Source organism: Bombina bombina, chromosome 7 (assembly GCF_027579735.1).
Source record: "Bombina bombina isolate aBomBom1 chromosome 7, aBomBom1.pri, whole genome shotgun sequence".
Taxonomy (NCBI): Eukaryota; Metazoa; Chordata; class Amphibia; order Anura; family Bombinatoridae; genus Bombina; species Bombina bombina.
In genome coordinates, this window is record NC_069505.1 from 228,578,699 (window position 1) to 228,592,749 (window position 14,051).

The 14,051-nt window shown below is 38.7% G+C and overlaps 1 protein-coding gene across 2 annotated transcripts in view; it reads right to left on the reverse strand.

Annotated features, from left to right (window-relative positions):
• Positions 1-14,051, reverse strand: part of PIK3C2A (phosphatidylinositol-4-phosphate 3-kinase catalytic subunit type 2 alpha) — a 530,626-nt gene that overhangs the window by 415,965 nt on the left and 100,610 nt on the right. For both annotated transcript variants that reach the window (XM_053720635.1, XM_053720636.1), the window contains one exon: positions 9,834-9,937. In XM_053720635.1, the coding sequence (XP_053576610.1) occupies positions 9,834-9,937 (104 nt within the window). The remainder of the gene's footprint in view (positions 1-9,833; positions 9,938-14,051) is intronic.

Here is a 14,051-nt window from a genome sequence, read left to right on the forward strand (position 1 = left end):
TTGTGCAGAACTGAGCAAATCCTGTAAGAATCAGAGTATTATCACAGCACCACTATGTAATAATGTATGTGTGTGTATATTGTGCAGAACTGAGCAAAACCTGTAAGAATCAGAGAGTATTATCACAGCATCACTATGTAATAATGTATGTGTGTGTATATTGTGCAGAACTAATCAAAACCTGTAAGAATCAGAGTATTATCACAGCATCACTATGTAATAATGTATGTGTGTGTATATTGTGCAGAACTGAGCAAAACCTGTAAGAATCATAGAGTATTATCACAGCATCACTATGTAATAATGTATGTGTGTGTATATTGTGCAGAACTGAGCAAAACCTGTAAGAATCATAGAGTATTATCACAGCATCACTATGTAATAATGTATGTGTGTGTATATTGTGCAGAACTGAGCAAAACCTGTAAGAATCATAGAGTATTATCACAGCATCACTATGTAATAATGTATGTGTGTGTATATTGTGCAGAACTAATCAAAACCTGTAAGAATCAGAGTATTATCACAGCATCACTATGTAATAATGTATGTGTGTGTATATTGTGCATAACTGAGCAAATCCTGTAAGAATCAGAATATTATCACAGCACCACTATGTAATAATGTATGTGTGTGTATATTGTGCAGAACTGAGCAAAACCTGTAAGAATCAGAGAGTATTATCACAGCATCACTATGTAATAATGTATGTGTGTCTATATTGTGCATAACTGAGCAAATCCTGTAAGAATCAGAGTATTATCACAGCATCACTATGTAATAATGTATGTGTGTGTATATTGTGCAGAACTGAGCAAAACCTGTAAGAATCATAGAGTATTATCACAGCATCACTATGTAATAATGTATGTGTGTGTATATTGTGCATAACTGAGCAAATCCTGTAAGAATCAGAGTATTATCACAGCACCACTATGTAATAATGTATGTGTGTGTATATTGTGCAGAACTGAGCAAAACCTGTAAGAATCAGAGAGTATTATCACAGCATCACTATGTAATAATGTATCCGTGAGCAAAACATGTAAGAATCAGAGTATTATCACAGCACCACTATGTAATAATGTATTTGTGTGTATATTGTGCAGAACTGAGCAAAACCTGTAAGAATCACATTATTACATAGTGGTGCTGTGATAATACTCTGTGTATATTGTGCAGAACTTAGGAAAACCTGTAAGAATCAGAGTATTATCACAGCACCACTATGTAATAATATAATAATGTATTTGTGTATATTGTGCAGAACTGAGCAAAACCTGTAAGAATCACATTATTACATAGTGGTGCTGTGATAATACTCTGTGTATATTGTGCAGAACTTAGGAAAACCAGTAAGAATCATAGAGTATTATCACAGCACCACTATGTAATAATGTATCCGTGTATATTGTGCAGAACTGAGCAAAACCTGTAAGAATCAGAGTATTATAACAGCACCGATATGTAATAATGTCATAATGTATTTGTGTGTATATTGGGGATTATGGTGTCACTTCTTGCTCATTTTATACATTTACAAATACTGTTCTATTCCATGACAGGTTTAACCACTACAGCTGCTGATACAATTATTATTTACCCAAATGCCAATACTTTATCACTGGATTACACTTAATTTCTCCATTTGAATACACCTTTTCCATACATATTGTGCAAACTACAGCTTTAAGAAAGTAACAATACTCATCTTCAGATGGAGAGAGTCCACAGTTGCATTCATTACTTTTGGGAATTCAGAACCTGGCCACCAGGAGGAGGCAAAGGCACACCAGACAAAGGCTTAAATACTCCTCCCACTTCCCTCATCCCCCAGTCATTCTGCCGAGGAACAAGGAACAGTAGAAGAAAAATCAGGGTGAAAAGGTGCCAGAAGAAAAACAGACACTCCAGAAAAACACGGGTGGGGAGCTGTGGACTCTTTCCATCTAAAGAAAATTATCAGTTAAGCATAATTTAAGTTTTTCTTCATAAATGGAAAGAGTCCACAGCTGCATTCATTACTTTTGAGAAAACAGTACCCAAGCTATAGAGGACACTGAATGCTCAAACGGCATGGTACAAAAGGCGGCCCATTCTGAGGGTACCAGGCCTGAAAACCCCTACTCAACAAAAAAAACCTGCTTTGTCCGAAGTCGCGAAAATTTGAAAAAGAAAAGGCCGCAAGGACACTGACCCGCAGATAGTCCACCAACACGCCTCCAGGAGACACCGTTGTCCAGTACGCGGTCCTCAACCACACACCCCATACCAGAGAAGGGGATCAACAAACAAACACCCAAAAGGGAAGGATATGGAAGAACAAGCGAGGATTCCCAGAAGACCCTAAAAGGGGTATAACAGTTTCCAAGAAAAGGAAACACCAAGAACCAAGCTCACAGAGACCGAAACCAGTCATGAGAAACAAAGGGAGGCAACTCCCAGACCCCAGAATGTACAGAAACCCAAGGTTAACACCGGGAATCCGACACAGAGAAGAACTTCTCCTAAAGATAGTGCAACCGCACCCTAAAAGACAACTGAAGACAGAGTCCTCAAGATGCAAGGAACTCAAAATATTGAGTCTTCAGAAACCGATATACGTGCAGCAAACCCAGAAAAGCAAACCCTTGGGTCAACACCACATGCTACAGTCATACCAGGATGACTTTGAATTAAAATACTTGCTGGCAAGTCAGAGCAGCAGAAGATCGATCACAAACCGTAACTGACAGACTGCAAAACATCCACTAAGCAGTGGACCCAGCACAGGCTTAACCAAAAGAACGCCAGTCCTACTCACATATCTTGAACATGGAGAAAGCACAGAAACCTCAAAAAGGCTCCCCATACCACAAGGACCCAAAGGTGAACATAGAGTTTTGGCAAAAGTCTGCCAACACACAGACAAGGAGCAAACGGCTGCAACTGATTTCAAACCGCAAACCTTCCACCTACTAGGCAGCAAGTAACTCACAGGCCACTACAGTTGGTTGACAGGTCTGAAAGACAGGGGAACAGAAAAAAACCCAAACACCAGTCCCCAAAAAGAGAACGGAAAAGGATGGACTCAGCTACCCCAAAGATGCTCGGATGCCAAACAAAAGCTCTAACAATGGGACTCCAAAGAGAACCACATAGGAGAGGAACAGAGAAAACAAAATTTATGTAAGAACTTACCTGATAAATTCATTTCTTTCATATTGGCAAGAGTCCATGAGCTAGTGACATATGGGATATACAATCCTTCCAGGAGGGGCAAAGTTTCCCAAACCTCAAAATGCCTATAAATACACCCCTCACCACACCCACAATTCGGTTTAACGAATAGCCAAGCAGTGGGGTGATAAAGAAAGGAGTAGAAAGCATCAACAAAAGAAATTTGGAAATAATTGTTCTTTATACAAAAAATCATAACCACCATAAAAAGGGTGGGCCTCATGGACTCTTGCCAATATGAAAGAAATGAATTTATCAGGTAAGTTCTTACATAAATTATGTTTTCTTTCATGTAATTGGCAAGAGTCCATGAGCTAGTGACGTATGGGATAGCAATACCCAAGATGTGGAACTCCACGCAAGAGTCACTAGAGAGGGAGGGATAAAAATAAAAACAGCCATTTTCCACTGAAAAATTAATCCACAACCCAAAAATATAAGTTTATTCTCATAAATGAAAGAAAAAAACTTAAATCAAAAGCAGAAGAATCAAACTGAAAAAGCTGCCTGAAGAACTTTTCTACCAAAAACTGATCAACTGAAGCTTCATTCTTAAAGGCCCACGAAGTGGAGACTGATCTAGTGGAATGAGGTGTAATTCTCTGAGGCGGGGCCTGACCCAACTCCAAATATGCTTGATGAATCAAAAGTTTTAACCAAGAAGCCAAGGATATAGCAGAAGCCTTCTGACCTTTCCTAGGACCAGAAAATAAAACAAATAGACTGGAAGTCTTCAAGAAATCTTTGGTAGCTTCCACATAATATTTCAAAGCTCTTACCACATCCAAAGAATGTAAGGATCTTTCCAAAGAATTCTTAGGATTAGGACACAAGGAAGGGACAACAATTTCTCTACTAATGTTGTTAGAATTCACAACCTTAGGTAAAAATTGAAAAGAAGTCCGCAAAACTGCCTTATCCCGATGAAAAATCAGAAAAGGAGACTCACAAGAAAGAGCAGATAGCTCAGAAACTCTTCTAGCAGAAGAGATAGCCAAAAGGAACAACACTTTCCAAGAAAGTAGTTTTATGTCCAAAGAATGAATAGGCTCAAATGGAGTAGCCTGTAAAGCCTTCAAAACCAAATTAAGACTCCAAGGAGGAGAAATTGATTTAATGACAGGCTTAATACGAACTAAAGCCTTTACAAAACAATGAATATCAGGAAGTATAGCAATCTTTCTGTGAAATAAAACAGAAAGAGCAGAGATTTGTCCCTTCAAGGAACATGCAGACAAACCCTTATCCAAACCATCCTGAAGAAACTGTAAAATTCTAGGAATTCAAAAAGAATGCCAAGAGAATATATGAGAAGAACACCATGAAATGTAAGTCTTCCAAACTCTATAATAAATCTTTCTAAAGACAGATTTACGAGCTTGTAACATAGTATTAATCACTGAGTCAGAGAAACCTCTATGACTTAGTACTAAGCGTTCAATTTCCATACCTTCAAATTTAATAATTTGAGATCGTGATGGAAAAACGGACCTTGAGATAGTAGGTCCGGCCTTAACGGAAGTGGCCAAGGCTGGCAACAGGACATCCTAACCAGATCCGCATACCAAAACCTGTGTGGCCATGCTGGAGCCACCAGCAACACAAAATATTGTTCCATGATGATTTTGAAGATGACTCTTGGAAGGAGAACTAGAGGCAGGAAAATGTAAGCAGGATGATAACACCAAGGAAGTGTCAGCGCATCCACTGCTTCGGCCTGAACATACCTGGACAGGTATCTGGGAAGTTTCTTGTTTAGATGAGAGGCCATGAGATCTATCTCTGGAAGACCCCACCATCTGAACAATCTGAGAAAACACATCTGGATGGAGAGACCACTCCCCTGGATGTAAAGTCTGACGGCTGAGATAGTCCGCCTCCCAATTGTCTACACCTGGGATATGCACCGCAGAGATTAGACAGGAGCTGGATTCCGCCCAAGCAAGTATCCGAGATACTTCTTTCATAGCTCGGGGACTGAGAGTCCCACCCTGATGATTGACATATGCTACTGTTGTGATATTGTCTGTCTGAAAACAAATAAACGGTTCTCTCTTTAACAGAGGCCAAAACTGAAGAGCTCTGAGAATTGCACAAGTTCTAAAATATTTATTGGTAATCTCGGCTCTTGAGATTTCCAAACCCCTTGTGCTGTCAGAGATCCCCAAACAGCTCCCCAACCTGAAAGACTTGCATCTGTTGTGATCACAGTCCAGGTTGGCCAAACAAAAGAAGCGTCAGAGAGTGTCGTACATTGGGATTTAAGGATATTAATTGTGATATCTTTGCACCATTGGTTCAGCATACAAAGCTGTAGAGGTCTCATGTGAAAACGAGCAAAGGGGATCGCGTCCGATGCTGCAGTCATGAGACCTAAAACTTCCATGCACATAGCTACTGAAGGGAATGACAGACTGAAGGTGCAGGCAGGCTGCAACCAATTTTAAACGTCTCTTGTCTGTGAGTCATGGACACTGAATCTATCTGGAAGCCTAAAAAGGTGACCCTTGTCTGAGGAATCAAGAAACTTTTTGGTAAATTGATCCTCCAACCATGTTTCCGAAGAAACAACACTAGTTGATTCGTGTGAGATTCAGCAGAATGTAAAGATTGAGCTAGTACCAATATAAGGAAACACCGCAATACCCTGTTCTCTGATTACAGATAGTAGGGCACCTAGAACCTTTGAAAAGATTCTTGGAGCTGTTGCTAGGCCAAATGGAAGAGCAACAAATTGGTAATGCTTGTTTAGAAAAGAGAATCTCAGGAACTGATAATGTTCTGGATGAATCGGAATATGAAGGTATGCATCCTGCAAGACTATTGTGGACATATAATGTCCTCGCTGAACAAAGAGCAGAATAGTCCTTATAGTCACCATCTTGAAAGTTGGTACTCTTACATAACGATTCAAAATTTTCAGATCCAGAACTGGTCTGAATAATTTTTTCTTCTTTGTGACAATGAATAGATTTGAATAAAACCCCAAACCTTGTTCCTGAAAAGGAACTGGCATGATTACCCCTGAAGACTCCAGGTCTGAAACACACTTCAGGAAAGCCTAAGCTTTTACTGGATTTGCTGGGATACATGAGAGAAAAAATCTTCTCACAGGAGGTCTTACTCTGAATCCTATTCGATACCCTTGAGAGACAATGCTCTGAATCCATTGATTTTGGATAGAATTTATCCAAATATCCTTGAAAAACCTTAATCTGCCCCCTATCAGCTGAGCTGGAATGAGGGCGGCACCATCATGCGGGCTTAGGGGCTGACTTTGGTTTCTTAAATGGCTTGGATTTATTCCAATTTGAGGAAGGCTTCCAATTGGAAACAGATTCCTTGGGGGAAGGATGGAGTTTTTGTTCCTTATTTTGATGAAAGGAACGAAAACGATTAGAAGCCTTAGATTTACCCTTAGGTTTTTTATCCTGAGGCAGAAAAACTCCCTTTCCCCCAGTAACAGTTGAAATAATAGAATCCAACTGAGAACCAAATAAATTATTACCTTGGAAAGAAAGAGATAGTAATCTAGATTTAGATGTCATATCAGCATTCAAAGATTTAAGCCACAAAGCTCTTCTAGCTAATATAGCTAAAGACATGGACCTAACATCAATTTTGATAATATCAAAAATGGCATCACAAATAAAATGATTAGCATATTGTAGTAAGCGAATAATACTAGATATGTCAGAATCCAATTCTTGTTACGCTAAATTCTCCAACCAGAAAGTTGATGCAGCCGCAACATCAGCCAAAGAAATTGCAGTTCTGAGAAGATGGCCTGAATATAAATAGGCTTTCCTTAGATAAGATTCAAGCTTCCTATCTAAAGGATCCTTAAAGGAAGAGTAGAAATAACCCCATCAACTTTGGAGATTTTTCCCCAAAACTCTAGAGAATTTGCTGGTAAAGAATACAATTTTTTAAACCTTGAAGAATGAATAAAAGAAGTACCTGGCTTATTCCATTCCTTAGAAATCATATCAGAAATAGCCTCAGGAATAGGGAAAAACCCCTGGAGAAACCACAGGAGGTTTAAAAACAGCATTTAAACGTGTATTAGACTGACTTCAAGAGGACTGGTTACCTCAGTATCCAAAGTAATTAACACTTCTTTTAATAAAGAACGCATATACTCTATTATAAATAAATAAGTAGTTTTGTCAGTGTCAATGTCTGAGGAAGGATCTTCTGTATCAGATAGATCCTCATCAGAGGAGGATAAATTATTATGTTGTTGGTCATTTGAAATTTCATCAACTGAATGAGAAGTTTTAAAATACCTTTTATGTTTATTAGAAGGTGGAAATGCAGACAAAGCCTTCTGGATAGAATCAGAAACAAATTCTTTAAAATTCATTGGTATATCATGTACATTAGAAGTTGAAGGAACTGCAACTGGCAATGTACTATTACTGATGGACACACTATCTGCATGTAAAAGTTTATCATGACAACTATTACAAATGACATTTGGCGAAATAATTTCCACAATCTTACAACAAATGCACTTAGCTTTGGTAGAACCAATGTCAGGCAGCAATGTTCCAGCAGAAACTTCTGAGGCAGGATCAGATTGAGACATCATGCAAAATGTAAAAGAAAAAACATATAAAGCAAAATTATCAATTTCCTTATATTACAGTTTCAGGAATGGGGAAAAAATGCAAATAGCATAGCCCTCTGATAGAGAAAAAGGAGGCAAACATCAATGGGGTATTAAAATAATGAAAAAGTTTGGCGCCAAGTATGACGCACAACACAACTGAAAACTTTTTTGGCGCCAATAATAACCGGAAATGACTCACTTGCGTCACTAATGACGCAATCGTGTGTAAGGCTTCGGCGTCAACTACGTCATAGACTTATTTTTCGCACCAAAAAAATTCTCGCGCCAAGAATGACGCAATAAAGTTTAGCATTTGGCGCACCTGTGGGCCTAATACCGCCCGCAATTTGCAAGAAGGTAGTCAATTGAAAAAAAAAAAAAAAAAAAAAAAAAAACAACCCCAGGTAAGAAAAAAATTTCTTAAAAATGTTTTTCCCCAAATATGAAACTGACATTATGCAGAAGGAAATACATGAACCTGAGTCAAGGCAAATATAAAGTACAATAAATATATTTAGAACTTTATATAAATGCATAAAGTGCCAATCCATAGCTGGGGTGTTTCAAGTAATAAAAAAAAAACTTACCAAAAGACACCCATCCACATATAGCGGATAGCCAAACCAGTACTGAAACAGTTATCAGCAGAGGTAATGGTAAATTGAGAGTATATCGTCGATCTGAAAAGGGAGGTAGGAGATGAATCTCTACGACTGAGAACAGAGAACCTATGAAATAGACCCCCGTTAGGGAAATCATTGTATTCAATAAGTGATACTCCCTTCACGTCCCTCTGACATTCGCTGTACTCTGAGAGGAATCGGGCTTCAACAATGCTGAGAAGTGCTTATCAACGTAGAAATCTTAGCACAAACTTACTTCACCACCTCCATAGGAGGCAAAGTTTGTAAAACTGAATTGTGGGTGTGGTGAGGGGTGTATTTATAGGAATTTTGAGGTTTGGGAAACTTTGCTTCTCCTGGAAGGATTGTATATCCCATACGTCACTAGCTCATGGACTCTTGCCAATTACATGAAAGAAAATGCAATAAGGCCTCAGGAGACCCAGCACGACACTCCATGACAGTCTCAAACATGGAGACATCTTCTCCCCAGATGAAACAAAACCCCAGAGAGCGGATCGCTCTCTAGAGGATAAAAAAAAAAAAAAACACACCTGTGCCAACAACCTGTACACAGGATAGGACAACCAAACTCCAGAGGGAGAAAAAAACGCACCCCCATAAGGAGGAGAAACTACCCCCCCAAAGGGGAGAGAACGGAAAGGAACAGCGCACAAGCTCATAAGACATGAAGAAAACATTGAGGACAAGTCACCCGAAGGGTGAATAAAACAAAGGCTATTCTCCATAATCTCCTCAGGAGTACCAGAGGACCGTACCCAAGGAAAAAGAATGCAGAGCATCCTAAAACCTGGTAGAAAACCCCTAAGCGAAGCTTGGAGAAGGAGACAACACAGCCTATCGTCCCTGATCAGGGATTTAGTCGTTCCCTAAGTAGGAAAAAGCCACAAGACCCTCCCATAAGGTGACCAAGACCGCTAAGGAGCAACAGACAAAGTCCCGAAGTCTCATCCGAAGAAGAGAACCTCAAAAGGAAAAAATCCAAAAATGACAATTCCAAGAACCGCAGAAGGCAAGCCTGCCAGAACCGGCGGCAAGGAGGTCCTAAATCCTCCCAACCTCCAACCCACGCAGGGAAGGAAACACTCCACATCTCAACGTAAAGTCAGAATCAATGAGAGAGTCGCAGCAGAACTCCACCAAGTCCCTCACTTCTCTGCCAACCTCATGGGACGAAAGGCAAAGAATGACTGGGGGATGAGGGAAGTGGGAGGGGTATTTAAGCCTTTGGCTGGGGTGCCTTTGCCTCCTCCTGGTGGCCAGGTTCTGAATTCCCAGAAGTAATGAATGCAGCTGTGGACTCTTTCCATTTATGAAGAAAAAATATATACAATTATGTTAGTTTACAAACTTACTTTGCAACTTCTTTACAAAAAGCAGCCACTTCTCCAGTTTGGACTTCAAGTTCTTGCAAAAAGGTATTCCGTGCCGGTATCTGGATATTGGTCCCATTCTCCATCTACAATAAAACAGTAACTGAGTTAAACACAAAAAATGTATAAAATAAAGCCCATATCCCATATATTGTTCGCTATTCATGTTGTCTTATATAGAATCCCTTTTTTGCCTTATTAAATGCATTAAAGGGGCATTCCAGACACACTTGAAATGCCCATTAAAGAAACACTAAAGTGAAAATTAAACAGTCAGAGAGAGCACATCATTTCAAACAACTTTCCAATTCACTTCCATTATCTAAATGCGCCAATCTTTTTATGTGCACACTTTGAGGCACCAGCTCCTAACGTGCAAGACTTCACAGAACATATATATGTGCATTTTGTTTGTGATTGGCTGAAGGCTGTCACATGGTGCAGAGCGAAGAAAGATTTAACTAATTGAAATTTGTCAGAAAATAAAATCTACTACTCATTTGAAACAAACTTTTGGGTTGTCTTTTTTGCATTTGTGGATTATGATATTCCTTTAGTAGTCCTTTAACACGCTTTAACTTTGAATAGAAGCACGTTTGCAAAAAAAAGCTATTACTGTATTCAGTGTGAGCTCTTAATGTGCACATGAAGCATACATAAATATGATTATTACACCAGCATTTTAATCAGTGTTTCATTCACTTGTATCATATAAACGTAATCTTCGCCAACAGACTACAGGGCACCGCCAGCTCTCTGAGCATAAACACTGATTAAAATGCTGGTGTAGGAATCATTTAAATAGTCTTCACGTATAAAAGCTCACAATGGAAACCAGTGTTAGCTTTTACTGGAAGCATTTCTGTTAATGCAAGTATATCGCATATTCAAAAGCGAAGTGCACTGATGTACATTTCAGTTTTGGCTGCAATGTCCCTTTAAATTATCACCAGGAGCCGGATAGCTGCAATGTGAATTTTACAGATTAAAGAGAGATATGAAACCCAACATTTTTCATTAATGATTCAGACAAAGTTGTTGAAAATTGCACGCTCTAATTTACTTCTATTAGCAATTTTCCTTTGTTCTCTTGGTATCTTTTGCTTAGGAACCAGCTCATTTCTGAAGAACTCAAGGGGCAAAACACATAGGGTAAATATGGTTGCATTATGCATATCTAAAGATTTTATATAAAAAAAAAAAATCTCAAGGTTTACTGTCCCTTTAACTAGGAAAAAGATCAATTCAAACCACTACAACTGGATTACATATTGGTATTAAAAGAAGGGTCCCCTAATGATTATTTGAGGAGGATCCCTACACTGCAGAAAAAAAAAAACAACCTAAAAGAGCATACTGGCTACCTAGGTTGGTGGGGGGAAATAGAGCTGTTTGGGAGGGTTCAGGATTGGGAGGGTTCAGGTGGGAGAGTAATCTCTACACTAAAGCTAAAATTAACCTTATACACTAACTGATTAACCCCTTCACTGCAGGAAATTTCAGATGTGTTGTGCGCAGCTCCATTTAGCGGCCTTCTAATTGCCTAAAGGCAAAGACATATATATATGCTATTTCTAAACAAAGGCGATCCCAGGGAAGCTTTTACAACTATTTGTGCTATGATTCCACAAGCGGCATGTAAAAAAATTAAAAAAGAAACCCAAAGTTTTGGTGGTGAAGTGGTGGCATGAAATATACCAAAATAGAACTAGATTAATACCTTGGGTTGTCTACGTTAAAAATATATAGTATATATAATAATAAAGGCTCTATATATAATAATCAAGGTTCTATTTAAATGGAGTGATAGCAAAAATGCTAAAAATTCTTCTGTCTTTTTGTAAAGTTCGTCTCTGAAATTCCCAGTATTGAAAGGGTTAAATAACTAATCTCAGTATTATGTATAGCATTTACTCACTGTTTAATAACCCTTTAATATTGTAACTATAAAACCAGTGTTGAGATTAGTGTCAGCCTGAAATAAAAATAGGATGACATCAACTTTGGAAAAGATAAACACTCTAGAGAGTTTAGTAGCTCACATTCCTTACAGATGGTGTATTTTGTTATTCATTCCACCTTTATACTAACAGAGTTTTAAAAAAACTAAGCTCAATTAGCTAAAAAAAAAAGAAAAAACGTAAATAAATATTTTATGCTCTAAACAAAATGCCTTAAATGGACGGTAAATAAACCAAATAAACTCATTTTTAATTTACCACAGACAATCACGTTGATTTATATCAGGCAAAGCTTTGGAAACTGGAAAAAAGTTTTACCAGGAAGTACCCATCAGCCAATGAACATTCACAGGAAGTAAGCAATAGATAACATTTTATCAGTTGAAGTTTACATTTAAAAAGCTTTTACTTTTTTTTTTTTTTTTTTTTTTTTATATATGACGAGTCCACGGATTTCATCCTTACTTAGGGGATATCGCCTCCTGGTCAGCAGGAGAAGGCAAAGAGCACCACAGCAGAGTTGTATATATATAGCTCCTCCCTTCCCTCTCCAGTCATTCGACCGAAGTTAGGAAGAGAAAGGAAAGGCAGAGGTGACTGAAGTTTAAAGGGACACTGAATCCAAATTTTTTCTTCCGTGATTCAGACAGAGCATGAAATTTTAAGCAACTTTCTAATTTACTCCTATTATCAATTTTTCTTCATTCTCTTGGTATCTTTATTTGAAATGCAAGAATGTAAGTTTAGATGCCGGCCCATTTTTGGTGAACAACCTGGGTTGTCCTTGCTGATTGGTGGATAAATTCATCCACCAATAAAAAAGTGCTGTCCAGAGTTCTGAACAAAAAAAAAAAGCTTAGATGCCTTCTTTTTCAAATAAAGATAGCAAGGGAACAAAGAAACATTTATAATAGGAGTAAATTAGAAAGTTGCTTAAAATTGCATGCTCTATCTGAATCACGAAAGAAAAAAATTGGGTTCAGTGTCCCTTTAACAAAAATAAAGACCTGTCTTAGAAAACGACAGGGTGGGCCGTGGACTCGTCATATCGTAAATTTCCTTTTCTTTTACAAGATATGACAAGTCCACGGATTTCATCCTTACTTATGGGATACAATACCAAAGCTATAGGAGACAGATAAAAGGGAGGGACAAGACAGGAACCTAAAACGGAAAGCCACCACTGCTTGAAGAACCTCTCTCTCAAAAACAGCCTCGGACAAGGCAAAAGTATCAAATTTGGGAAAGTGTAAAGAGACGACCAGTTGCAGCCTTGCAAATCTGTTCAAGAGAAGCATAATTTTTAAATGCCCAAGAGGAAGCTACAGACCTAGTAGAATGATCCGTAATTCTTTCAGGAGGCTGCTGTCCAGCAGTCTCATATGCAAAAACATAATTTATGCTTACCTGATAAATTTATTTCTCTTGTAGTGTAGTCAGTCCACGGGTCATCCATTACTTATGGAATATATCTCTTCCTAACAGGAAGCTGCAAGAGGATCACCCAGCAGAGCTGCTATATAGCTCCTCCCCTCACATGTCATATTCAGTCATTCGACCAAAGCAGACGAGAAAGGAGAAACCATAGGGTGCAGTGGTGACTGGAGTTTAATTAAAATTTAGGCCTGCCTTAAAGACAGGGCGGGCCGTGGACTGACTACACTACAAGAGAAATAAATTTATCAGGTAAGCATAAATTATGTTTTCTCTTGTTAAGTGTAGTCAGTCCACGGGTCATCCATTACTTATGGAATACCAATACCAAAGCTAAAGTACACGGATGAAGGGAGGGACAAGGCAGGAACATTAAACAGAAGGAACCACTGCCTGAAGTACCTTTCTCCCAAAAATAGCCTCCGAAGAAGCAAAAGTGTCAAATTTGTAAAATTTTGAAAAGGTGTGAAGCGAAGACCAAGTCGCAGCCTTGCAAATCTGTTCAACAGAGGCCTCATTTTTAAAGGCCCAGGTGGAAGCCACAGCTCTAGTAGAATGAGCTGTAATCCTTTCAGGAGGCTGCTGTCCAGCAGTCTCATAGGCTAAACGTATTATGCTACGAAGCCAAAAAGAGAGAGAGGTAGCCGAAGCCTTTTGACCTCTTCTCTGTCCAGAGTAAACGACAAACAGGGAAGAAGTTTGACGAAAATCTTTAGTTGCCTGCAAATAGAACTTCAGGGCACGGACCACGTCCAAATTATGCAAAAGTCGTTCCTTCTTTGAAGAAGGGTTAGGACACAGTGAT